At 46.2% G+C, this 27,912-nt stretch overlaps 1 protein-coding gene across 3 annotated transcripts; it reads right to left on the bottom strand.

The window, feature by feature from the left end:
- Positions 1-250: 250 nt before the first annotated feature.
- CASP6 (caspase 6) lies at positions 251-27,912 on the bottom strand. 3 transcript variants are annotated; one of them, XM_070047760.1, is made up of 8 exons: positions 27,719-27,821; positions 18,730-18,979; positions 18,386-18,428; positions 17,749-17,895; positions 17,270-17,346; positions 14,988-15,163; positions 12,506-12,665; positions 251-873 (listed from the first exon to the last, which is right to left on the bottom strand). In XM_070047760.1, exons 3-8 carry the CDS (start codon positions 18,412-18,414, stop codon positions 632-634), a joined length of 831 nt encoding a protein of 276 aa, XP_069903861.1. In that variant the 5' UTR covers positions 18,415-18,428; positions 18,730-18,979; positions 27,719-27,821; the 3' UTR covers positions 251-631. The 3 variants fall into 3 exon arrangements, with proteins under 3 accessions (XP_069903861.1, XP_008265713.1, XP_069903862.1); XM_008267491.4 differs by lacking the exon at positions 18,730-18,979 and having other exon boundaries at positions 27,719-27,912; XM_070047761.1 differs by lacking the exon at positions 18,730-18,979 and having other exon boundaries at positions 27,563-27,900.

Here is a 27,912-nt window from a genome sequence, read left to right as displayed (position 1 = left end):
TAATAATAAACCTTCACGTGACTGGGTATCGTCAGTGTATGAAGGTATATCAGAAAGCTTGTGGAAAATGAAATGTTCATTTTTGGTACAAAAAATTGAGATCCACGCGTAGTTTTTTCATAATAGACATATTCCAATAACTTTCTGAAATACCCTCCAGTAACTTAACACAGAAGATGCTGACAGTAAGACTTTGCAGGTGTTCAGCCTACAGTGGCTGAGAATTATTTTATATTTCATCATCAGAATGTCAGTTCATAAAAGGCTGTTTATTTTTAAGTGGCAGTTAAAGTCATATACAAAATGTGATAATCAGCTATTATGACCAAGTAAAACAATTCTACAAATTACAAAAATGGGAATTACAAAAATTTAATAAAATATGAATTTCAGTTTTTTTCAGGGAATAACAATGATCGATTCTCAGGTTTTAAAAACACGGTTTGGGTAACATTGAAGTTTACTAAAAAGATTAAATATTCCAAATGCTTATCAAAGCCTTATACCATGTCCACCATGGGCTATTTAAATAAAGTTTTCTGTTGAACATTAAACCTTAAAACATTTTAAATTGCTGGTGACATATCCAAGAAAGGAAACATTTTGAACACATCATAAGACAAGATAGTCCCTATTTGTTAGCTTTTGGAAAGAAATGCAGCTTTTTAGTTAGCATCGATGCAAAGCAGGGAACCTGTTTCTTTCCGATTGCACTGGGGTCTTTGCAAAAGTCCACTCGGCGCTGAGAAACTTTCCTGTTCACCAGTGTGAGGAGTTCTGTGAACTCTAAGGAGGAGCCGTATTTTCCCAACATCTCACACAAATCTTGAATGTACCATGAGCCATTCACGGTTTCTCGGTGAGAATAATATCCTAAGAAAGATGTGAAGGAGGGAAAAAAGGTCAGAAGTTTCCTGGCTTTCAAACAGAACTACAGAAGTTTTCCAAAAGCCTTGAAAATGATTGAGATGCATCCATACTTTATATTCTATGGTTTTACATAAATGGCACTAATTCTATATAATTTCCCAAGAAATCCCCAAGATGGCAGCCAGTGACTGAGAGACAGGAATTAAGTGAAAGAGGTTGCGTGGGGAGGCTGAGCAAGATGATGGCTGAGTAAGAGGCTCCAGCAACCATCTCCCCAGAGACACCAATTTGAACAGCTGTTCGTACACTAAGCCACCTTCACAAGAACTAAGGGAAGTTGGTAGGATACCACCGTGCCTGGTTTTAGTTTATTAATTAATAAAAGACAAGTTGAAGAAGGCTGCAGGGAAAGAGGTGCTCACCTTACCCCTCTCCCAGTTCCAGGGAGGTCACTCTAGAGAGAGACTTCACTGCCTACCTGGGCAGGAACAGGAAATTAAGTCCAGACCTTGGACTTGAAACAGCACCAGACCTGGTATGGTGAAACCCAGTGCCAGGTAGGACCCCACCGCCCCTGCACCAGGCCTGCAGACAGAGCCTTTGAACCCTCCTTAGCGAACCGTCTTTATTATCTCTGCCTCAGGCTCCAACAGCCAGGGGAGCAAGGCTCTAGCTGATAGGGAGCAGGGCAGGAAGGTGAGCTTAGGGTTTTTGCCTTGAAGTGCAGTTCCAGATCTGCAATATTAAGATTCAGCACCAAATAAAGCTCAAAGACCTCATCCCCAGGCCAGTACTCACTGCTCCTGCATCACTGCCAGCCTATGGGGACCTGGTGTGAATTCTCAAGACTTCCCTGGGCCTAGTGAACTTAACAGCCAGGTATGACCCATCTGACTGTCAGAATGGGTGGCCAAGGAACTCCCTCTTCTACCCCCTGTCCCCATCTCTGGAAGACAGTGGAGCAAGACTCCAACTGCTAAGGAGTGGCTGAGCACAGAACTGCATCTTCAGAATCCGTGCTGGCCTGGTAAAACCCAAAACTGAGCTGATCCCAATGGCACCTGTCCCCAAGCCAGTGCCTGCAGTAAACAGAGCCTGTGGACTTGCTCAAGTGCCAAGTGGAGACCCATGGCCCCAAGTCAGGTGGACTTACATCCCAGCTGGCATCATCTGTAGCTGGGTAGAACAGTCTCAGGCCCCAAGTCCACCTCCACAGCAGGCAGCTCACAGCAACGTGGGCCTTGGCCCAACCCTCTTGCTGCACTGGACTTGGTGGGCTGTGGGGCTTCAGATGGGGTCTAGCACCGGAGTCGTAGGTGGCCACAGGGCTGCTCACTCCATTCCTCCCACAGCCCTAGGCAGCACAACACAAAGAGTAACTGCCTGCCTGGAAGGAAAGTTAGACATGCGCATAGAAACGTGGAGCTGCCCATGCATCCCTACCAAAGGTGGGGCTGGCAATATTGTGGCCCTGCCCACTCCTGCCACTGCAGGAACCAGAGTGGCCCCTCTGACATTGGGCAGGTGCTCCTATGACCTTAAAGTCCTGGCCTTGCTTGTTGGGGCACCAAGAGACCCAGGCCACCCATGCTGGGACTGAGCAGAATGCAGAACACACCCACTGCCGCTGCCATCAATTACAGCAGAAGACACGGGGACTACGTAACACCAGCTGGAACTACACATCTTCAAGGAAAAGCCTTTTACCACAAAAGCCATTCTTTGCACATCTGGCAAACAAGTTGTCACCTGTAAACAGCTGCCAGGTAATAGGATTACCCCAACCACTAATGCTTTAGTAAAAGACTGCAGAGAAAAGGAGAATGATAAAATGTCTGAGGAAGAATGATAAGGATGTTCAGAGAGAGAGTTGAACAAATTCCAGAAAACAATGCAAGAGAAATTTTGAAAATGAAGAACTCCGTCAATAAAAATACAACTACAAATCAGCATATTAGGTCAAGCAGAATAAAGAATGTGAATTTGAAGATGGGTCTTTGAAACATCTGTCGGAACAACAAGACTACATGAACAAATATTTCTATTTGGGGGATTTCTGAAAGAGAAGCGAGGAGTAAAGGAATAGAAAACCTCTTCAAAGAAAGAATAGCTGAAAACTTCCCCTAGCTTGAGAAAGATAAGCACATCTAAGTACAGAAGACCCACAGGGTGCCAGACAGACATGACCAGAAGAGAGCATCATGACACTTTACAATCAAATTCTCAAAAGTACAACACAAGTAGAGAATTCAAACATTTCCAAGAGGGGCCGGCATAGTGGGTAAAGCTGCCAGCTGTGGGCATAGGTACGACACCAGCCGTTCAAGTCCCAGCCGCTCCACCTCCAGTCCATCTCCCTGCTAATGATCTGGGAAATGCAACGGAAGATGGCCCAAGTGTTTGGGCTCCTGGCATTCATGTGAGAGACCTGAAGAAGCTCCTGGCTCTTGGCTTCAGCCTAGCCCAGCCCTGGCCATTGTGGCCATATGAGGAATGAACCAGAAGATGAAGACCTCTCTAACTCTGGCTTTCAAATCAACAGATCTTTAAAAAACTTTTTTCTAAGAGAAAAACCCTACATCTCATTTAATATGGTCCCCAAAAGACTAAACAGCAGCAATCTTCCAGGTAAGATGACATTTATAGAACAAAAATATATTACAGGGACTGACACTGTGGTGTAAGCAGGTAAAGCCACCGCCTGCACCACTGAAATCCCATATGAATGCCGAATTGAGTCCTGGCTGCTCCACTTCCGATCCAGCTCTCTGCTATGGCCTGAGAAAGCAGAAGATGGAGGCCGGCGCTGTGGTGCAGCAGGTTAATGCCCTGGCCTGAATCGCCGGCATCCCATACGGGTGCTGGTTCTAGTCCTGGCTGCTCCTCTTCCCATCCAGCTCTCTGCTGTGGCCTGGGATAGCAGAATGGGCCCCTGCACCCACGTGGGAGACCTGGAAGAAGCTCCTGGCTCCTGGCTTTGGATTGGTGCAGCTCCAACTGTGGTGGTCATCTGGGGAGTGAACCAGAAGATGGAAGACCTCTCTAACTCTGCCTGTCAAATAAATGAAATAAATCTTAAAAAAAAAAAAAGAAAGCAGAAGATGGCCCAAGTCTTTAGGCCCCTGCACCTGCACAGGAGACCTGAAAGAAGCTCCTGGCTCCTGGCTCTGGATAGGCACAGCTCCAGCCATTGCGGCATCGGGGGAGTGAACCAGCAGATGGAAGACCTCTCTCTGCCTCTGCCTCTCTGTAACTCTGCTTTTCAAATAAATCTTAAAAAAAGTTCTGAAAGAAAAAAAAATTGCCAGCCAAGTACTATACCCAAAGTTATGCATCATAAACACAGAAATGAAAATTTCCCAAGAAAAACCAAAGAGGAAATTCATCACCACCAGAGCAGCCTTACGAAAGTGTTAAAGGGAATCCCCCACAGAAATAGCTACCACCATGAAACATGAGGAAGCAGACGGCCCAGTGGAACAGCAGACAGGCAAGAGGACCAAACCACAGCAACAGCACACTGCTCATCCACAAAGAAACAGAAGAACAGACCAAAGGAACAAACAGGAGTTTTTAAAAATAACAAGACTGTCCTTACTGATCAATCATAACCTTGACTGTAACTGTACTAAATTCCTCACAGACTGGCTGAATGGATTGAAAAAAAAAAAAAAAAAAAAAAAAAAAAAAAAAAACCAAGACCCTACCATATGCTGCCTATAAGAAGAAAATCAGTAAAGAGACAGACTGAGAGTGAATGAATGGAAAAAGATATTCCATGTAACCAAACTAAAAGGGAGCAGGAATAAGCATCCTTATAAAATAGACTTTAATACAAGAAGTATAAAGAGAGACAAAGAGGGGTCATTACATAATGATAAAGGATCAATCCAAAAGATAGTGATCATAAATGTATATGCCCCTACTGACACTGCACCCAGTTTTATAGAACAAATGAGGTCTACGGGAGGGATAAAGCTCCGTCACAGTAACAGTGGGGGATTGCAGCAGCTCACTTTCATCAATGGACAGATCATCCTAACAAAAAGTCAGTATCGGGACATCAGAGTTAAGCTATACTATAGATCAAATGGTCCTAATAGATATTTACAGAACATTTCAGCCAACAGCTGTAGAATACAGAGTCTTCATCAGCACATGGAATGTTCTCTAGGATAGACTATTAAACCACGAAACAAGTCCTAACAAATTAAAAAAAAATTGAAATCCCACCATCTATATATTCTGATCAAAACAAAGTAAAGGGGCCAGCACTGTGGCATAGCGGGTAAAAGCTACCGTTTGCAGTGCCAGCATCCCATACGGGTGCAGGTTCAAGTCCCAGCTGCTCCACTTCTGATCCAGTTCTCCGCTATGGCCTGGGAAAGCAGCAGAAGATTGCTCAAATCCTTGGACCCCTGTACTGTGTGGGAGACCCAGAGGAAGCTCCTGGCTCCTGGCTTTGGGTCAGCACAGCACCGGCCATTGCAGCCAATTGGGGAGTGAACCAGTGGATGGAAAACTTCTCCCCACTTCCCCTTCTCTCTCTCTGTTACTCTGACTTTCAAATAAATAAATCTTTAACTAGAATAAAACGAGGAATTATACAAATATATGGATACTGAACAACCTGCTTCGGACTAAACACTTGATCACTGAAGAAAAAGAAATGAAATTCCTCAAAAAGAAGGAAAATGGACAAAATTTACCAAAACTTACTGGGTACAATAAAAACAGTAATCAATCTATTCAGCTAGTCTGTCTCTTAATTGAGGTTATTATTGATCAATAAAGATTTAATCTTGTTATTTTAAAAAATTCCCCATTTGTTCTGAATATCTTTTGGTCTGTTCTGTTTATCTTTGTGGTTGAGCAGTGTGCTATAGAAGCAGTAATAAAGAAGCCAAGTTTTTAGTAATACGCATCTACATAAAAAAAACAAAACAAAACAGAAGGATACCAAATAAATGACTGATGCATCTCAAGGACCTACAAAAGAACAAAGCAAAGCCAAATTTAGTAGAAGGGAAAAAAAATTAACGAAACATGAGGGCAGGCCATTTGGCTTAGTGGTGAAGACACTGCTTGGATGTCCACATCCCACATCAAGAGTGCCTGGTTAGAATCCCACCTGCACTTCTGATCCAGCTTCCTCCTAATGTGCACCCTGGGAGGCAGGAGATGGCTCAACTCCTTGAGTTCCTGCCACCCACATGGGAGAGCAGGATGGGATTCCTGACTTCTGCCTGGCCCAGCCTAGTTTTGGCTGTTGCAGGCATCTGGAAAGTGAACCAGTGGATGGAAGATCTCTGTCTGCCTTTCAAATAAAATGAAAATAAATTTAAAAATAAATGAAACAGACTTTAAAAAGACCAATACAAACATAAATAAAAATCAATAAACTTTGGCCTAGATAGAAGATGCAAAGACAAAGCTGAAAAGGTATTAAAACTGTACCACAGATATATAAAGGATCGTTAAGGACTATTATGAATAATTATGTCAAATTATAGAACCTACAGGAAATGGATAGATTTCTGGACATAATATTTAACAAAATTGAACCACAATGATACAGAAGGCCAGCAGAACAGGCCAGTAATGAGATTTGATTAGTAACAAAAAAGCCTCCAACAAAGAAAAGTCCAGGACTAGATGGCATCATTACTGAATTCTACCAAATCGTTAAGGAACTAATAACAGTTCTCAAATTATTCCAAAAAATTAACAGGGAACCCTTCTAAACTCATCCTAGGCCAGCATTACTAGATTCTAGAACTAAAGACCAATATCCCTGATAAACATATATGCAAAAACTCAAAATACTAGCAAATCAAATTCAATAGCGTATCAAAAAGCTGATCTACAGTCAAGTGGCATTTACCCCAGGGAAGCAGTGATGGTTCAACATGTATGTATGTGTGTATTAGTTAGCTTTTTCTTACTATAGTGAAATACCTAACAGAAACTACTTAGGAAGGAAGGAAGCCTTTTTCAGCTCACTTGTTTCTGTGGTTCACAGTTCATGATCTGGCAGCCCCCAACTGGTCTGGCATCTGGAGATGGCATTCTTGTAGGCAGAGTCCCAAGGCCCCATAGAACATGACGTGGCAAGAGGGGAAGCACAGAGTGCAAACAGAGGAAGGATCATATGGTAAGCCAGGAAGCAAAGGGAGAATGACTGGGCCCAGCCCAGGCTTCTTCAACCAGCCCTCTCGGGAGAACTGCCTTCAAATGACATGCCCCCCTCTGGGGCCGGCACTGTGGTACAGTGGGTTAATGCCCTGGCCTGAAGCGCTGGCATCCCGTATAGGCGCTGGTTCTAGTCCCGTCTGCTCCACTTCCGTTCCATCTTTCTGCTGTGGCCTGGGAAAGCAGTAGAAGATGGCCCAAGTCCTTGGGCCCCTGCACCTGCGTGGGAGACCTGGAGGAGGTTCCTGGCTCCAGGCTCCTGGCTTTGGATCGGCGCAGCTCCGGCCATTGCGGCCAATTGGGGAGTGAACCATCGGATGGAAGACCAACCTCTCTCTCTCTCTCTCTGCCTCTCCTCTCTCTGTGTAACTCTGCCTTTCAAATAAATAAATAAATCTTTTTTAAAAAAATGGCATGCTGGCCGGCGCTGCAGCTCACTTGGCTAATCCTCCGCCTAGCGGCGCCGGCACACCGGGTTCTAGTCCCGGTCGGGACACCGGATTCTGTCCCGGTTGCCCCTCTTCCAGGCCAGCTCTCTGCTGTGGCCCGGGAGTGCAGTGGAGGATGGCCCAGGTGCTTGGGCCCTGCACCCCATGGGAGACCAGGAAAAGCACCTGGCTCCTGCCATCGGATCAGCGCGGTGCGCTGGCCGCAGCGCGCCGGCCGGCCGTGGCGGCCATTGGAGGGTGAACCAACGGCAAAGGAAGACCTTTCTCTCTGTCTCTCTCACTGTCCACTCTGCCTGTCAAAAAAAAAAAAAAGAAAAAAATGGCATGCCCCCAATGACCTGCAACTGCCCCTCATAGACATCATGCCTGGATTAAGTTTCCAACTTCCTAACACCACTGACTTAGGATCTGTGGATTTAACTGTCTGCATGAGGTAGACAGCTGAACAGAGGCATCTCCTATTCCAACCATAGCGATATGCAGATCCGTAAGTTACAAACCACATCACAGGATGAAGAAGAAAAACCCTGTGATCATCACAATAGATGCAGAAAAAGATTCAATAAAAAATTCAACATCCATTCACGGTAAAAACCCAAAACAAGTTGGGTATACGAAGAACATCCCTCAACATAACAAAAGGTATTTATGACAAACTCATGGCCAACATCCTATCGAATAGGGAAAAGTGGAAAACATTTCTTTCAGATGCTCACTCTCCGCACTTCTGTTAACTATAGCACTGAACATTTTAGCCAGAACAATTATGCAAGAGAAAGAATGAAAAGGCATACAAATAGGAAAGGAGGAAGTCAAATCATCTCTTTGCAGATAACATGATTATATATATAGAAAAACTCAAAGACCCTGCCTGAAGACCTGATAAAAGAATTAAGTAAAGTTGCAAGATATAAAATCAAGACACAAAAATCAGTAGCATACACCAATAACAAACATGCTGAGAAAGAAATTAAGTGCAACATCTATTTTAAAAAATAATACACCTTGGAATGAATTTAACCTAGGATGTGAAAGACCTATGCAATGACGATTACAAACCACCAATGAAAGAAATTATAGAAGTGACACAAAAAACCCCATGAAGATCTCCTATGTTCATGGATTGGAAGAATGGTATTTTTAAATACTGATTTATATTTATTTGAAAGGTAGAGTGTCAGTATATGCTTCCATCCACTGGTTTACTCCCCAAATGCCCACAACACCCAGGGCTGGACCAGGCCAAACCCAGGAACTCCATCTGGGTCTTCCACATAGTGACAGAAACACAGGCACTTCAGCCATTGTCTTCCCAGGTGCATTAGCAGGAAGCTGGGATCAGAAGCGAATGAGCTACGACTTACACCAAACACTCCAATATGGGATGTGGCATTCCAAGCAGCCACTTAACCCACTGTGCCAAATACCCACCCTGAAGAATATTTTTTAAATCTTTAATTTGTTTTTATTTGAGAGACAGAGATAGATCTTCCATCTACTGGCTTACTCCCCAGATGCTTGCAACAGCCAAGGTTGGGCCAGGCCAAGGCCAAAAGCACAGAATTCAATCCAGGTTCCCCATCTAGGCGGCAGGGAGCCATTCCCTGATGCTGACCTGTGCACATTAGCAGGAGGTTGGAATCGGAAGCAGTCAGGATTGGTCTCAGGCACTCTCATATGGGATACAAGCAGCCCAGGCAATATCTTTTTTTTTTTTTTTTTGACAGGCAGAGTGGAGAATGAGAGTGAGAGTAAGGTCTTCCTTTTTGCCGTTGGTTTACCCTCCAATGGCCGCCATGGCCGGCGCGCTGCGGCCAGCGCACTGCACTGATCCGAAGCCAGGAGCCAGGTGTTTCTTTTGGTCTCCCATGCGGGCAGGCAATATCTTAAAAGTCCAGTCCCTATTATTTAAATGTCCATACTATCCAAAGCAATTTACAGATTCAACACCATCTCCATCAAAATACCAATGATAATCTTCACAGAACTAGAAAAACCAATTCTAAATTCTATTTGGGGTCTTCAAAAGACCCTAAATAGCCAGAGTAATTTTGAATAAAAAAAAAAAAAAAAAAATTGAAGGCATCACAATATCTGATTTCAAAATATACTACAAAGGTACTGCAACTAAAACAGCATGGTACTGGAGTGCAGACACATACACCAAATGCACAGAGACCCCAGAAATGAATCCATGTAGCTTCAACAAAATCACCAAAACCATACACCTGAAAAAGGATACAGCTGGTGCTTGGAGACAATCAACAGGAAAACAATGTGAAAGCATTCATCTGAGAAAGGATTAACATCCAGAATATATAAGCAAGTCAAAAAACTCAGTAACAAAAAAATCCAGTTAAGAAATGGGCAAGGGAGGCCCAGCATTGTAGCACAGTGGGTAAAGCCCTGCCTGTGATGCCAGCATCCCATATGGACACCAGTTCATGTCCTGGATGCTGCACTTCCAATCCACTCCCTGCTAATGGCCTGGGAAAAACAGGGAAAGATGGGCCAGGTATCTGAACTCCTGCACCCGCGTGGGAGACCTGGATAAAGCTCCTGGCTCCTGGCTATTGCAGCTAAATGGGAAGTGAACCAGCAGATGGAAGATCTCTGCCTCCCTATAACTCTGCCTTCCAAATAAATAAATAAATCTTAAAAAAAAAAAAAGGGGGCTAGCACAGTGGCATAGCAGGATTAGCCACTGCCTGCAATGCTGGCATCCCATATGGGTGTCAGTTTGGGTCCCAGCGGCTCCACTTCCAATCCAGCTTTCCAACTCGCCTGGGAATGCAGCAGAAGATGGTCCAAGCACTTGGGCCCCTGCACACACATGGGAGACCCAGAAATATATATGTACATATACATATATATACACACATATATATCTATATATGATCTCCTGGCTTTAGCCTGGGCCGGCGGCCACTTGGGGAGTGAACCAGTAGATAAAAGGTGTCTCTGTCTCTTTATCTCTCTAACTGCCTTTCAAATAAATAAATCTTTAAAAAAAAGACAAATACTAATATAAAAATAGAAGAAACATGAACATACATTTCAAAGAAACAAGAATGGCCAAATATATGAAGAAGTGTTCAATATCACTAGCCATCAGGAAAATGCAGATCAAAACCATAGTGCAATATCATCTCATTCCAGTTAGAATAATCATTAACAAAAAGATAAAAAAAAAAAAAAAAGAAATACTGGTGAGGATGTGGAAAAAGAAACCTTTATATACTAATGGTAGGAATGCAAATTAATATAGCAATTATGGAGAACAGTATGGAGTATTCTCAAAAACTAATAGATCTGCCTAAGCTCCCATGAACCTTGCAACACTGTTCACAACAGACAAGATTCAGAATCATTCGAGGTGTCCGCTGATATTGAGTGGATAAAAAAATATAAAATGTAGGCCGGCGCCGCGGCTCAATAGGCTAATCCTCCACCTTGCGGCGCCGGCACACCGGGTTCTAGTCCCGGTCGGGGCGCCAGATTCTATCCCGGTTGCCCCTCTTCCAGGCCAGCTCTCTGCTGTGGCCAGGGAGTGCAGTGGAGGATGGCCCAAGTGCTTGGGCCCTGCACCCCATGGGAGACCAGGAGAAGTACCTGGCTCCTGCCATTGGATCAGCGCGGTGCACCGGCCGCAGCGCACCGGCCACAGTGGCCATTGGAGGGTGAACCAACAGCAAAGGAAGACCTTTCTCTCTGTCTGTCTCTCTCACTGTCCACTCTGCCTGTCAAAAAATAAATAAATAAATAAATAAATAAATAAAATGTACACACAATGGCATCTTACCCAGCCATTTTTTACAATGAAATCTGACATCTGCAGTAACATGGATGAATCCAGAGAGGTCATTAAGTGAAACAAGCCAGACACAGAAATACAAAGTGTCATATATTCTCTGTAGTATGTGGAAGTTACCAAAGTGGGGGGGGGAGGAAATATCCTAGGAGCTGGAAAGCGTTGGGGGAGGGGAGCTAGGAGGAGGAGGAGCAGGTACCAAAACCCAGACATAATATGAGGGGGCCTCATCAATTTTGTGGAAAGGAAACTGAAAGACAATCTGTTTCCATGAACTTTTCTGAGGACCTGGGGTTCAGTTCCAGTGCTGCACAGCACAGTGGGGCGACCACAGGTCCCAGCCATGTGTTCTATACCATATGAAGAACTGGGAGACAGCAGTTGGGAAGCTTCAGACATAAATGAAAGGAAAGGAAAATGCGAATCGCCCGATTTGATCAGCTTATGCCGTATATGTGTGTAGAATTACTATACTCTGCTGCATAAAAATGTACGAGATGTTAAAGTTTTTAACACAAAATTATTTACTAGAAAAACAAAGAGCAACTATTACCAAATTATTGTTCAGGGCCAGCGCTGTGGCTTAGTGGGTAAAGCCTCCATCTGCTGTGCTGGCATCCCATGTGGGTGCCGGTTCTAGTCTCAGCTGCTCCACTTCCAATCCAGCTCTCTGCTATGGCCTGGGAAAGCAGCAGCAGATGGCCCAAGTCCTTGGGCCCCTGCACCCACGTGGGAGACCTGGGGGAAGCTCCTGGCTCCTGGTTCCGGCCTGGCCCAGCTCCAACCATGGCAGCCATTTGGGGAGTGAACAAGCAGATGAAGACCTCTCTCTGCCTCTGCCTCTGTAACTCTGCCTTTCAAATAAATAAATCTTTAAAAAAATTATCGTTCAACAAAGCATTGCATGAATATTACCACCGTCAGTAACGGAAAACCAGCCACTGACAGCCACTACGACGTGCCTTGTTGCTTTGTTCAACGGAAGTCAGGAGTGACTTTCCTGAAGGCATTTCACTCTTTCATCTCTCACTCTGTGCCATGTGATTCAGGAAACCCTTTCTACCTCTGTGAGCCTGAGGATCGAATTTCCACGTCCCAGCACAAAGACCTGACGTACTCCGAGGTGACCCTACAGGGCCCTGGCCGAGCGCCAGCACCGTGTGCACGTGAAACACCAACCCACCTTCGGCCACAGAGTAACACATGAGGAAGTCCGCTCCGGCAGGCAGCGTGTAGACCGAGGCTGCGTCCACCTCCGTCATGTTGGCGTCCTGCCTGCCCGTCTTGTGATCCACCGTGTCCAGAGGGATGACTGGCACGTCGTGCTTGTTTCCCCGACAGGCCTGCAAGACAAGGAGGAGTGAGACCACCTTCTTCGCCCACTGGTTTCTTCTCAGTGCTTGAGGGTTCCAGGGAATGTAAAACTCGGCCCGCCTAGCTGTGGAGAGTAACAGAAGCCACAGCTACGTTCGGAGCCGGCGTCGTGGAGTTGCAGGGCCACTGGTATCCCATATGGGAGGCAGTTCAGGTCCCAGCTGCCTTTTTTTTTTTTTTTTAAAGATTTATTTATTTATTTGAAAGTCAGAGTTACACAGAGAGAGGAGAAGCAGAGAGAGAGAGAAAGAGAGGTCTTTCATCTGCTGGTTTACTCCCAAAATGGTTGCAACGGCTGGAGCTGTGCCAATCTGAAGCCAGGAGCTTATCCCACGTCTCCTCTGTTGGTGCAGGAGCCCAAGGACCTGGGCCATCTTCTACTGCTGTCCCAGGCCATAAGCAGAGAGCTGCATAGGAAGTAGAGCAGCTGAGACTCGAACCGGTGCCCATGAGGGATGCCAGCACTGCAGGTGACGGCTTTACCTGCTATACCACAGTGCGGGCCCCCAACTGCTCCATTTCTGACACAGCTCCCTGCTAACGGCCTGGGAAAGCAGCAGATGGCCCAAGCACTACTCTCACATAGGAGACTGGAATGAAGCTCCCGGCTCCCGGCTTTAGCCTGGCCCAACCCTGGCTGTTGCAGCCATCTGGGGAGTAAACCAGCAATGGGATGATCTTTCTCTATCTCCCTCTCTGTCCATAATTCATTCAAATAAAGAAATCTTTAAAAATTTCAGGTTAAGAGGGCACTTGAGCTGACACAGTTGTTTACTTACCTAAATTTTTAGTTAATAAACACAAAGTGGGGGCTGGTGCTGTGGCGCAGTGGGCTAATGCCCTGGCCTGAAGCGCCGGCATCCCATATGGGCACCGGTTCTAGTCCTGGCTGCTCCTCTTCCAATCCAGCTCTCTGCTATGGCCTGGGAAAACAGTAGAGGATGGCCCAGGTCCTTGGGGCCCTGCACCCACTTAGGAAAAAGCTCCTGGCTCCTGGCTTCGGATTGGCACAGCTCCGGCCGTTGCAGCCAACTGGGGAGTGAACCACTGGATGGAAGACCTCTCTCTCTCTGCATAACTCTGCCTTTCAAATAAATAAATAAATATTTAAAAAAAAAGTAAATAAACACAAAGTAGCATCCTCAGCGACACACCAAATGATGCTGGCTGAAAGGATACCCTAAGGGAGGAGAAAGCTGCTGCAGTTTTAAGCTTTCTTTCGGATGAACCGCACTGGTGGCACCAAGAGCCACCCTCTCCTTTGGAAGCTTTGGTATTTATTTAAGTCTTTCTATTTTATCAGAACATTTCCAGGTGGGGATTTGCTTGCTGGCTGCTGCCACACACCATGAAGAGTCAAAAATGCCTCTGCTGGCTTGAGATGACAGCTGTCACTGCGCCGTCCGCATCTGCTCCCACTTCAAAGTGAGGCGCAGTAGTTGTTCATAATCCTGCAGGCTCACCTGTGCTCTCCTTCCCCCCTCATTTTTAGGTTGGGCTCCTAGCTCACCGCCTCAAATTTGTATTTGGAGACAGGGCCTTTAAAGGGTTAATAAGGATAAGCAGGTCCACTGGGGCCCTAAGCCAATATGACAGGTGTCCTCCTATGCACAGGGCAATGGCAGATGTGCAAGGCAGAGTCCAAGCAGAAATATGAAGATGAGGCGGGCTAGGCCTAGAACTCTCTTCCCTACGATCTTTCATATGCTCTACCGCTCTAAGCAGGCTGCCTGTTCAATCAGCAGATGCCTCTCGTAGGGGTCCCAGCCTTGGCCAAGGAGCAGCACATCAGTTACTGCGTGAGTCACTTCAAATGTCAGTCCAAATACTGTTCTATGAAATAAGGATACAGTATTAACATTTATTACCAACAGCTCAAAATGCAACTCTGGCCAAGATTCAAAAAGAGCCTTCCCAATTTCTGGAGAAAGTAACTCAGAGCTGGCATCGCATGCATTCCTCATCAGAGCACCAGTCCGAGTCCTGGTACTCACTTCTGACCCAGATTCCTACTAACGTGCAGGGAAAGGCAGCGGAAGATGACCCAAGTACTTGGGCCACTGCTACCCATGTGGCAGCTCCTGGTTCTTGGCTTCAGCCTGGCCCAGACCTGGCTACTGTGAGCACTTGGGGAATGAAGCAGCAGATGGAAGATCTCGGCGTCCTTCCCTCTTTCTAGCTCTGCCTTTCAAAGAAATGAACCAAAGTTACCTTGAAACTGGCTTTTAGATGTTTATAATCGCATGTACAGGACCATGGGTTTTAAAGTAAGATAATAACATCAGTCTTACCTGAATGATAAATATCTTGGGTTTTCCAACCAGGCTTTGACATTTGTCTCCTTTGAACAAGCCAGTCAATGTCTGGATTTCAATCTTGGCATCATAAGCATAAATGTGATTGCCTTCACCATGGCTCAGGAAGACACACAGGAAGCAGTCAGCATCTAAGTGGCTAGAGGTTGACACTGTAAAGGCCCCAGAAGTGCATACAGAAATGAAGATGCTTGTTAGCCGCATATAAAACATACATCTTCTAATACTAAAGAAACATTTATGTGATCGTGAGAAGAAAATTTGTTATTCTTTAATAAATATATCTGTATTTGTCGGTGCCGTGGCTCACTTGGCTAATCCTCCACCTGTGGTGCCGGCACCCCAGGTTCTAGTCCTGGTTGCTCCTCTTCCAGTCCAGCTCTCTGCTATAGCCCGGGAGTGCAGTGGAGGATGGCCCAAGTGCTTGGGCCCTGCACCCCATGGGAGACCAGGAGGAAGAACCCGGCTCCTGGCTTCGGATGGGTGCAGCGCCAGCCATGGCGGCCATTAAGGAGTGAACCAACGGAAGGAAGACCTTTCTCTGCCTCTCTCTCAGTCTATACTTTGTCTGCCTGTCAAAAAATAATAAAAAAATAAATATATCTGTAATGAAACACAACTTTAATCAAACAGAGTAATGTATACCATTTTGTATGATTTTTTAAAAAAGTTCAGAGTAAGAGAGCTTGGACGAATTTCATTAGCTTTTCCATGATACAGAATAATGATCTAGAAAACATCACCACGGGGAGGGGCTTGTTCCTTTGCAATCCAAGTTACTTTGACAGTAGATTAAAAGTTTCTTTGAATAAGTAGACCTTCTTAGAGCAGTCTGGAAAGAGCTAGAAATACTGTGCCAGCACTCCCCACATGCTGTCACATCTCCAGTGAGGGCCTCGTTGGCCCTGCATGTCCACCCACAGCACTGGGAGCATCTGAAAGAGCACTAAGACGGGATTCTGACGTCCTCCGAAGCTTATGAGCCATGGAGAAAACCTGGTGTGCAGCCAGTTGAAATGATCTACAATTTAAAGAAGCTCTCTGAAGGGCCGGTGCCATGGCTCACTAGGCTAATCCTCCGCCTTGCGGCGCCGGCACACCGGGTTCTAGTCCCAGTCGGGGCGCTGGATTCTGCCCCGGTTGCCCCTCTTCCAGGCCAGCTCTCTGCTGTGGCCAGGGAGTGCAGTGGAGGATGGCCCAAGTCCCTGGGCCCTGCACCCCATGGGAGACCAGGATAAGCTCCTGGCTTCGGATCAGTGCAGTGCGCCAGCTGCAGTGCGCCGGCCGTGGTGGCCACTGGAGGGTGAACCAACGGCAAAAGGAAGACCTCTCTCTGTCCACTCTGCCTGTCAAAAAATAAATAAATAAATAAATAAATAAATAAAAGAAGCTCTCTGAAGAAAGTTTAAAAGAATGACAACTATTGTCTTGGTCCACTGGCAGGTGATTTGAAAACCTGAGGAATGCAGTGATTCTAAGTTATATGATAACTGGAATAATACTGCATAGTGAAATTATAGAAATTAAGAGAAAATGTAGATAAGTCAACACTGTTTTGAAGCCAATGGAAAAAATGGGGTACGAGTCAGTTATTCTGCCCAGCATCTGTAGTATTTGCATTTCAAACTTTTATACCAAATGCTAAGTCATTTCATTCCTTTCTAGAGTAGCAGACTACAACAAATTGTACACTAGATACAAACTTTGGAGGCATAATTCTTTACAATGTTCTCTAATTCTGGTAATATTTCAACCCAAACCTATAACCCATGCTGTATTTGATATATTAATACTTTTGGGGGAGGGGCATCAGGGCTGTGGTGCAGCGGGTAAAGCTGCTGCCTGCTCTGGCAGCATCCCATATGGGCAGTCAGTCGGAGTCCTGGCTGCTCCACTTATAAGACAGCGCCCTGCTAATGCATCTGGGAAGGCCGCAGAGATCAGTCCAGGTTCTTGGGCATCCGTACTCATGTGGGAAACCCAGACAGAGCTCCAGGCTGCTAACTCTGGCCTGGCCCAGCCTCAGCTGTTGCAGCATTTGGGGTGTAAGCCATCAGATAGAGGCCGTCTCTCCCCCTCCCTGACCCCACTCTGTGTATGTGTTTGTGGTTCTGTTTGTGTGTCTCCCTCTGTAACTCTGCCTCTCAAATTTTAAAAAAATCTTTTTGCCAGATAATTAATTTGTACCTGTTTTTACAGATAGGATAAAGAATGCAATCCCATCAGAGGAAGATGAACTATTTAACAAAACTACCTACCCTCATGAATTTTGAGTAGTAGTTCTTCTGCTTTAAGATCGTTAAAGCATTTCACTTCGAATCCTAGATCTGAAAACCTGGTGATATATTAAATTGAATATTAGCTTATGAGATTTCCAATGTTGTTGAATTCCGTCACCTGTGAGGAATCTATGAATATTTTTATGACATAAATTTATTTTTCTTTATGGAAAAAGAAAAGAAATCAAATATGACAATCCTTGATCCCCCACAACAGGAAAAGATTTAATCAAAATAACAGCGAGTTTGATTTAAATATTCCTGTCTACTATGCAAATGAATTAGTAACAAGGCAACACTTGTTGCGTTTATTAGAACAAGGTAAAGAATATAGACACTTCTTAAGTGACGCTGGATCAAATTGAAACTCTTGAATTGTTAGCAGTGCCAGCAAGTTATGACAAGTAATTCTGCTATCCCTTGGGCATCTCATCTTGACATGCAGATAAACCAATTACCTGCGTGCAAGACTGTCTCGGTCTGCATTAGTGCCCCGCCTCTCTGGCAGCATTAAGTGCCAGAAGAACCTCTCATGATTGAAGATTAAAGCAATTCCTCTCCGCCTGTGGTCCATTTTGTACTCTTCTGCCGGATCAAACACTTCCCTGTCAATGAAAAGTTTAACCAACAAGTGCTTCCAGTTATATCCAATAATGAGCTCCTCCAAGCCCGGCTGATACTCCACTGGTGTGCACTGGCAAGGCCCATGCTGGTAAGCAAAGTCCTGAAATATTTCTGGACCAAATGGTAAGTGGCACCCATGCGCTTTCCCTCCCCCTCTTCCACAGCTATGTCTTTTCCTCTGGTCCCTAGCATCCTGCAACCAAGAAAACAACCTAGCTCAGGACCGCGCTCTTTCTTGGTCTACACCTAGACCATACCAATTAGTTAAGTATTTTGAACATTACTCTAAGCGCTTTGATAACCAGGGACTGCTACTAACCTGCCAATCCACAATCAACTCCCCAAATGCTCCAACTTGACCTACTGAGTTCTACCATCTAGCTGCCACATCAGATTCTTGCTCTGAATTCTACAGTATGATCACTACCAACAAAGGAAGAGACCTCTGTTATAGAAAAAGCACATTTTTACCTTTTATAGAAGGCATCTGTTTCTGTCATGTTTTGCTTCCCACCTATTAAAAACAAAGTTGATTTTTGTTAACTTTTTGACTTAAGGTAAACACATGAGCTCCCACCCAACTTCTGACTTCCAAACACTAAGACCCTCGGAATGAAAGGGAACTGCTCAGTAATAAATGAACTCTATACTAACAGCTCAAGGCTTTCTCAACCTCAACTCCTATCTGCAAAACAAATGATCTTAGACATGGATAAAATATTACATGAATGTATTCATTGCAAAGTAAGGGTAACCGATCTGTGATTATGGAGCTCGAATGAAACATGAAATTACGGGTCGGCGCCGTGGCTCACTTGGCTAATCCTCCGCCTGTGGCGCTGGCATCCCATATGGGTGCCGGGTTCTAGTCCCGGTTGCTCCTCTTCCAGTCCAGCTCTCTGCTGTGGCCCAGGAAAGCAGTGGAGGATGGCCCAAGTGCTTGGGCCCCTGTACCCACATGGGAGACCAGCAGGAAGCACCTGGCTCCTGGCTACGGATCGGCTCCTGGCACCAGCCGCGGTGGCCATTTGTGGGTGAACCAACGGAAGGAAGATCTGTCTAACTCTGTCAAAAACAAACAAACAAACAAAAAACAAACAAACAAAAAAAACCAAAAAACCATGAAATTACTTTCTTAGGCAGAACATGTTTGAATGGTTCAACATTCCCAAATCAATCAATGTGAGATATCACTTTAACAAACTGAAAAACAAAAAACATTCTTATCTCAACAGATGCAGAGAAAGCATTTGACAAAATACCACACCCTTTCATGATGAAAACTTTAAACAAATTGGGTATAAAAGGAACATTCCTCAACACAATCAAGGCAATTTATGACAACTCACAGCCAGCATCATATTGAATGGGGAAAAGCTGTAAGCATTCCCACTGAGATCTGAAACCAAACAAGGATGCCCACTCTCACCATTGTTATTCAACATAGTCCTGGAAGTCTTAGCCAGAACCATTAGGCAAGAAAAAAATCAAAGGGATACAAATTGGGAAAGAGGAAGTCAAACTATTCCTATTGGCAGGTGACATGATTCTATATATATTGGGGATCCAAAAGACTCCACTAAGAGACTATTGGAACTCATAGAAGAGTTTGGTAAACTAGCAGGATACAAAGTCAATACACAGAAATCAACCACTTTGGATATACAGACAATGCCATGGCTAAGAAAGAACTTCTAAGATCAATCCCATTTACAATAGCTAAAAACAAACAAACAAACAAAAAAACCTTGAATAAATTTAACCAAGGATGTCAAAGATCTGTACAATGAGAATTACAAAACATTAAAGAAAAAGAAGACACAAAAAAAATGGAAAAATCTTCCATGTTCATGGATTGGAAGAATCAATATTATCAAAATGTCCATATTACTGAAGCAATTTACAGATTCAATGTGGTGACAATCAAAATACCAAGGACATTCTTCACAGATATATTTCTATAGAAAAAATGATGTTGAAATTCATATGGAGACACAGGAGACCCTGAATAGCTAAAGCAATCTTATACAACAAAAATATAGCCAGAGACATCACAATACCAGATTTCAAGACATACTACAGGACAGTTAGAATCAAAACAGCATGGTACTGGTACAAAAACAGTTGGATAGACCAATGGAACAGAACAGAAACACCAGAAATAAACTCACACATCTACAACCAGCTTACTTTTGACAAAGAAACTAAAATCAATCCCTGGAACAAGGACAGTCTCTTCAACAAATGACGCTGGGAAAACTGAATCTCCACATGCAGAAGCATGAAGCAAGACACCTACCTTACAACTTTCACAAAAATCCATTCAAAGTGGTTAAAGACTTAAATCTGCTACCTGATACCTTCAAATTATTAGAGAATATTGGAGAAAATCTGTACAACACTGGCATAGGCAAAGAGTTCTTGGAAGAGACCCCGGAGGTGCAGGCAATCAAAGCCAAAACTGACAAATGGGATTACATCAAATTGAGAAGCTTCTGCACTGCAAAGGAAACACTCAGGAAAGTGAAAAGCAACCAACAGAATGGGAGAAATTATTTGCAAACTATGCAACTGATAAAGGATTAAGAGATCAAGAAACCCAACAACAAAACAAAAATTCTTAACCCAGTTAAAAAGTGGGCAAAAGACTTAAACAGGCATTTTTCTTTTTTTTTTTTTTTTTTTTTGACAGGCAGAGTGGACAGTGAGAGAGAGACAGAGAGAGAAAGGTCTTCCTTTGCCGTTAGTTCACCCTCCAATGGCCGCCGCTGCAGCCGGCGCACCGCGCTGATCCGATGGCAGGAGCCAGGAGCCAGGTGCTTTTCCTGGTCTCCCATGGGGTGCAGGGCCCAAGCACCTGGGCCATCCTCCACTGCACTCCCTGGCCACAGCAGAGAGCTGGCCTGGAAGAGGGGCAACCGGGACAGAATCCGGTGCCCTGACCGGGACTAGAACCCGGTGTGCCGGCGCCGCAAGGTGGAGGATTAGCCTATTGAGCCACGGCGCCGGCCTAAACAGGCATTTTTCAAAAGAAGAAATCCAAATGGGTAACAAACACATGAAAAATGCTCAGGATCACTAGCTGTCAGAGAAATGCAAATCAAAACCACAATGAGGTTTCACCTCAGCCTTGTTAGAATGGCTTTCCTACAGGAATCAACAAACAACAAATGCTGATGATGTTGGGGGTGGGTGGGGAGGTACCCTAATCCATGGTTGGTGGGGAGGTAAAATGGTACAGCTACTGTGGAAGACAGTATGGAAATACCTCAGAAATCTGAAAATAGCCCTTCATAAGACCCGGCCATCCCACTCCTGGGAATCTACCCAAGGGAAATGAAATCAGCATATGAAAGAGTTATCTGTACCCCCAGGTTAACTGCAGCTCAATTCACAATAGCTAAGACATGGAATCAACTCAAATGCCTGTCAACTGAAGACAGGACAAAGAAATTATGGGATATGTATGCCATGAACACATCAGTAAAAAAAATGAAATCTTGTCATTTGCAACAAAATGATGAAACTGGAAAACATAATACTTAGTGAAATAAGCCAGTCCCAAAAGGACAAATACCCCATGTTCTCCCTGATCTAATAGAGCACCTAAAAGATAATCTATAGAAGTGAAATTAATACTTTTAGATGCAATGACTTTGAACAGCCCTTGTCTTGACTATTGAGGGACAGGTTTATTACTTTTTTTCACACAATTTGTTGAACTCCTTATTTAGTATAAAGTTAGCGGTATGTGTATAAAATTTATTGAAAGTAGATTTAGTGAAAAATAAGAATGGGAATAGGAGAGGGAGGAGGAAGAGAGGTGGGAGTAATGGTGTAAGGGTTGGTACAGTGCAAAGAATCACTATATTCCTAAAGTTGTATTTATGAAATGCATGAAGTCTGTATTGCTTAAAGAAAAGGTTTCTGGGAGGGAAAAAAGGACCTATATTATGAATCTATTCTTACCTGACAAATTCACTAGTCTAGTGGGGAGAGAGAAAGTAATGCATAAACAGTAACATGTAGTACAGAAAGATGTTACCCTGGGTCGGGGTCTCTGAAGGAAGAATGACTAATGTGCAGACTCCTACCCTGCACCTTCCAGCCAAAAAGGATGTGTGCGCCACACCCCCCCCCCCCCCCCAAACACCTGGGTGTTCTAACCTCATTTTCTCCTGGAAAAAAAATACACGGAGCCAGCACTGTGCCATGAAAGACTAAGCCTCTGCCTGTGGTGCCGGCATCCCATATGGGCGTTGGTTCAAGTCCCGGCTGCTCCACATCCAATCCAGCTCCCAGATAATGTGCCTGGGAAAGCAGTGGAAGATGGCCCAAGTACTTCTGCCACTGCACCCACATGGGAGACCCAGAAGAAGCTCCTGGCTCCAGCCTAGCCCATACCAGGCCATTGCAGCCATCTGGGGAATGTACTAGTGGATTAAAGATCTCTCTCTCTCACTCTCTCTCCTTCTTTCTCTGTATCTCTGCCTTTCAAATACATAAATAAACCTTAAAAAAACAAAAACGTGCCAAAAGTGAGGGTGAGGTGGGAATCTGGCTCAAGCCCCCTTCAGCATTTCCTTGTCCAACTGCCCAAGTCGGTTTTTCCTCAAGCTCTCCATCAGAATTCCTGGGGCAGGTGTTAAAACACAGACCCTGAAACCTAATCTAGATTGACAGCCTCAATCTTGGAGGAAGGAGTGACAATCTACATTAACAGATTTCTGCACCAAAACTGGAGAGCCAAAAGCAACCTCTTTTTGGCCGCCCCACTCTCCAGTGGCTTCTTTCAGGGCAGCTGTGTGGCAGGTGAGGAGGCTCTTTATAGTCTGACCCCTGCCCTAGGTGATCAGGAACCAGGCACTTCCTGCCTCACACACGGCTCTGGGGACAAAGTACAGGCGTGTCACTCCTCCCATTTTCCAAAGCTGCCCAGGACCTGTCTCCTTTTGATAACCTCACCTCCTTAGCTTGTACCAGGAAGTCATGGAATAATTTCAATCAAGCAAACACAACCCACATGTCAGAAAACCAATCGTCCTCTTCAGCCCCAAGGGCTCTCTTGCACAGCTGGGCAAGCACCCAGTCTCTTCCTGGGTGGAGAAGGTGGCAGAACACCAGAGACCAGCAGCTCTCCTCCTCCAGCTCCTGCACCACAGTGGCTGCTGAGCCCAGGGTGGTTCAAAGTGTACCTGGCTGAAGCTGCGCCCCATACAGGCCATGAAACTAATTCAGCTCCCTGAGACGGAAAGCACTGGACATGTCTCTTTTCATTTTAAATGAAAAGACAGGAAATGAGAGAGAGCGAGAGACAGAGATGCAGACTGATCCTCCATCAGCTGGTTCACTTCCCCAGTGGCCACAACAGCCAGGCCTAAGCCAGGCCAAAACCAGGAGCCTGGAACTCATCTGGGTCTCCCACATGCATGGCAGGGGCCCCAGCAGTCAAGCATCTTCCACTGCGCCTCCTGAGTGTGCACTAGCAGGAAGCTGGATCAGAAACGGAAGAGTTGGGACGTGCACTAGCACTCTTCTAAGTGTCGCGGTGAATGAACTACTGTGGCGAGTGCCTGCCCCAGGACACGTACTCTTGATTGGGTCTTTTTAAAAATTAATTAATTTATTTAAAAGAGTTACAGAGAGAGAGGTAGCTTCCATCCACTGGGTCACTCCCCAAATGGCCAGGGCTGGGCCAGTCTAAAGCTTATCTGGATCTCCCATGTGGGTGCAAGGACCCAAGGACTTGGGCCATCTTCTAGTCTTTCCCAGACGTATTAGCAGGGAGCTGGGTTGGAAATAGAGCAGCCAAGACTTAAACCCACACCCATGTGGGACGCCAGCACCGTAGGTGGCCACTTACCCTGTTAAGCCACACCTGCTAGGCCCCTCTGATTGGGTCTTTAAAGCTCTTTTTATTCTCCAAAGGAGCTTCACAATGTTTTCCAGCTGTTGCAACTGTAAGATGTGCGTCTAAGTGATCTCAAATCCTGCCCTCAGCTTAATCAAGATCTACGGACTTAGAAGTGAGCTAGTTGTAAGTAGCTGCTGGAGAAGAAGTGCTTAAAACCACATTCAATTTTGGGGTGCTGGTGTGGTAGCACAGTGGGTTAAGCTGCTGCTTGCCACACCAGCCTCGCAGGAGTCCGGGCTGCTCCACTTCTGAGCTAAGTTCCCTGCTAATATGCCTGAGAAAGCAGAAGATGGTCCAAGTACCTGGGCGCCCACCACTCACGTGGAGACCTCAATGGAGCTCCTGGCTTCCACCTGGCCCAGCCCTGGCTGCTGTGGCCATTTAGGGAGTGACCAGAAGGAAGATCTCTTTCATTCTCTTCTCTGCCTTTCAAATAAATAAAATAAATCTTTTAAAAAATTCAATTTCAAAACTAAAGGATTTGGCAATCTTAGTAAGGGAGTTTAAAAAGATTTTTGCTGCTATTTTTAATGCTATGGATATAGAGAGAAACTGAGCTCCAGAAACCTTGGTTCTAATCCTTTTGTACTCTAACCTTCTATATTTTTTAAAATCTTTCATACTAATTTGTATCCAATGTTATATACCTGTGGAAGTACACATATTTGCTCAGTGGACAATGATGACATCCACAGGGAACTTAAGGGAAGTAAGACTGTAAACACTTCATCACACAGAACCTAACAAACTCTGAAGGGGGTTATTCCACAGCTGGGAGTCCTACTTCAGAGACACATGGCACAGTCACACGGAGACTGACCAAACAGAACACAGGAGAACTCCCACCAGCTGCCTGGACAGGTCTGCAACAACAGGTTATGTTATAACGCAACCTTATGTACTCTTGACTCACCCAAAGTGCAAGAACGTTTGGCAGAAGTCATAATACCCTACACAAAATATACAAAAAAGACAAGCTAGCTGCTTGTTTAAGGGAAAACAGACAGTTAAAAATCAATGGTCCGGCTCAATAGGCTAATCCTCCAGCTAGCGGCGCTGGCACACTGGGTTCTAGTCCTGGTCGGGCGCCGGATTCTGTCCCGGTTGCCCCTCTTCCAGGCCAGCTCTCTGCTATGGCCAGGGAGTGCAGTGGAGGATGGCCCAAGTGCTTGGGCCCTGCACCCCATGGGAGACCAGGAGATGCACTTGGCTCCTGGCTTCAGATCAGGATCAGCGCGGTGTGCCGGCCGCAGCGCACCAGCCGTGGCGGCCATTGGAGGGTGAACCAACGGCAAAAAAAAAAAAAAAAAAAAAAAAAGGAAGACCTTTCTCTCTGTCTCTCACTGTCCACTCTGTCAAAAAAAAAAAAAAATATTAAAAGCAATGGCTGTGCGCCGGGAACTGCCTGCCCGTCTGAGGGTGGAAGGATTGGGTCACGACCACTGCCAAATGCAGGTACTATTGTAAGTGTTGAGACCACTTCTAAAATCCATTTCAGTTCTTGTGCAAGATTGGTTTCTTCTGCAGTTGCCCAATGTTGTGACGGGGAATTCGCTAAAACCACAGGGAAAAAAAAAATTAGGGACTAAGAGAAGACATTTTTCTTTCCTTTAAAAATATTTTGTTTTGCTATCACCTACACACTTTACAACAAAAGACAACCAAGCAGCCGATGTGGTTAGTCTTTGTTTTTGGAGATTACAGTCTCGCTAGATGACTCACAACCCAAAGGGTGCTAGGCTGATTCTGTGCTTAAACAATTTCACAGCATAAAGATATTAAGGACGATGGGGGTGTGTGTGTGTGTGCCAATTGGTTATTGGTAATATTTTTTTCCCGCTATGGATCCCAGGCATCTTATAAATACATCTCTGCATCTTGTCTTAGGTCAGCAAGAATCATCTTACCAAACAAAACAAGCCACCTGGGTGCTCATTAGCTGGTGCTGGAATCAGAAGCAGGGCTGGGCCTCCAGCCAGGCTGACATGAAATCAGAAGCCCCAGACACTGTCTTAACCACCAGGCTAAACGCCTGCCCTGCATCACGGCCTCTGTCCCTGCCTCCTGAGCTGCGCTCGCCAAGCAGGATTCGTGGGCTCTTCTCACTTTTCCATTCCACTAGAACGTACCCATCACCTTCTTCTTACAATCAGCTGTATCTTCACTACAACAATCATTCCTTTCTCTCCTCACCTAATTTGGTATTTCCTTCAGCTAATCCTACCAACTAGCATTTGCAGACGGCCTGCGCTTCAGAAAACGTATCTCACTCAGCTGCACAGTCCAGAAGCAGGGATAAAGTGGGTCAGGCTGTTGGCCAAGGTCAGGGCTGTAGAGCTGGTATCAAAAGCCGGGTGGTGCATGAACTCCAAAGTCTGCAGCACACACCCTTGCATCACGGCCAGGCCTGCTATCCTTCTAAACTCCATGCTCGGTTCTCGAAACTTCGGTCATTCCACTGGCACCATCTTCAGCCACTGCAATTTCTCTGAAATTCGACCCACAGCCCCTAGGGACGCTCTGTTTAATAACCTGCACTGGGTAACCACGTCAGACTTAGACCACGCACTGGAAAGGGGAGAAGGGAAGGGGGCAGGCGAGCAAAGGAATAGGCAGAAAGCACCGCCCGGCGGCAGGGACCCTGCCCAGCTTCCCACCTCCCGCCGCTAGATGGGAAAAGCTGGCGACGGTCACCGCCTGAACGCCGGGATGACTCTCACAACTTGCCCTTGCAGCAAAGCCTCCTTTGTGCTGCCAGCAATCAAAAGCTCTGAAATAAAGGCGCTCTGTGACCACCTGTTAGCGTTAGCACTCCCTTTATTAAAGAAAGAAAAGAAAAGAAAAAAGCCCAGACTTAAAGTTTCTGCACTTAGGCCGGCACCGCGGCTCACCAGGCTAATCCTCTATCTGCAGCGCCGGCACACCGAGTTCTAGTCCCGGTCGGGGCGCCGGATTCTGTCCCGGTTGCCCCTCTTCCAGGCCAGCTCTCTGCTGTGGCCAGGGAGTGCAGTGGAGGATGGCCCAGGTGCTTGGGCCCTGCACCCCATGGGAGACCAGGAGAAGTACCTGGCTCCTGCCATCGGATCAGTGCGGTGCGCCGGCCGCGGCGGCCATTGGAGGGTGAACCAACGGCAAAGGAAGACCTTTCTCTCTGTCTCTCTCTCTCACTGTCCACTCTGCCTGTCAAAAAAAAAAATTCTGCACTTAGCCAGGAATGTAACTAATGACAAGAAAAACGTCCGTAAGTACGCGTTAGGCGGCTCATTATTTTGTAGAGAAAAGTTACTGTGGCTTTAACCCAAGCTGTCCGACAGAGGCAGGCTTCCCGGAGACCCGGGAGAGGGAGGGACGAGAGGGAGCAGAGAGCGAGACCACCAAGGCCTGGCCTTCGCCTCCAGGCTTCGCTGGGCAGGACCCAGCCGCCACTGCCCAGGCACGCCGCGGGCTAACTTTACTTCCGTTATTACCCGGTCCAGCCACTTCTGTGTACTTTCTAACGCAGGAGTGCACGAACAAAACGAGATTCAAACCCCCACAAGTCAACTTTTTATGGCCAGGAGCAGGGGGAAGTACCAATCATTTAAAGTTTAAAAGGCCGGACGCCAGCCAATAGCTCCCGGCCGGAGGACAAAGACGGCAGGGGCACGCCCCAGCGCCGGCGCCGCTACCCGGGGCCCCGAGGTGTTTTCCGAGGCCCAAACCCGAAGCTGCCCGGACCAGACCAGAGCGCTTACCTGCAGGCCCCGCCACTTCTCGAACCCGTCCAGCCAAGCCAGAAGAGCCGAGCTCCGGCTCCGCTCCGGGCACCCCGCCTGCGTCCCTGGAGTCCCGCCTCCGCCCGCGCACCGCGCGCGCACCTGCCCGGCGTCCTCTCGCTGCCCCCCGCCTACCTGCAAGGCGAGCCCCGCGGAGCCCCGGTGCCGAGCTCATCGCGGCCGAGCACACAGCCAGACGCCCGCTTCGGCTCCGCTTCCTGAATCCAGGGGCGCGCAGCCCCCGCCCCTTCGCTGGCGCTCCGCCCTCGCCCTCAGTGCCCGCCCCAGCCAGTCGGCTCGGGCCTCGTGCAGCCCCCGGCTCCGGTCGC

The sequence above is a fragment of the Oryctolagus cuniculus genome, chromosome 8 (assembly GCF_964237555.1).
Source record: "Oryctolagus cuniculus chromosome 8, mOryCun1.1, whole genome shotgun sequence".
NCBI lineage: Eukaryota > Metazoa > Chordata > Mammalia > Lagomorpha > Leporidae > Oryctolagus > Oryctolagus cuniculus.
Note: the sequence above shows the minus strand (reverse complement) of the source record. Positions and strands in the feature narration are given on the sequence as shown.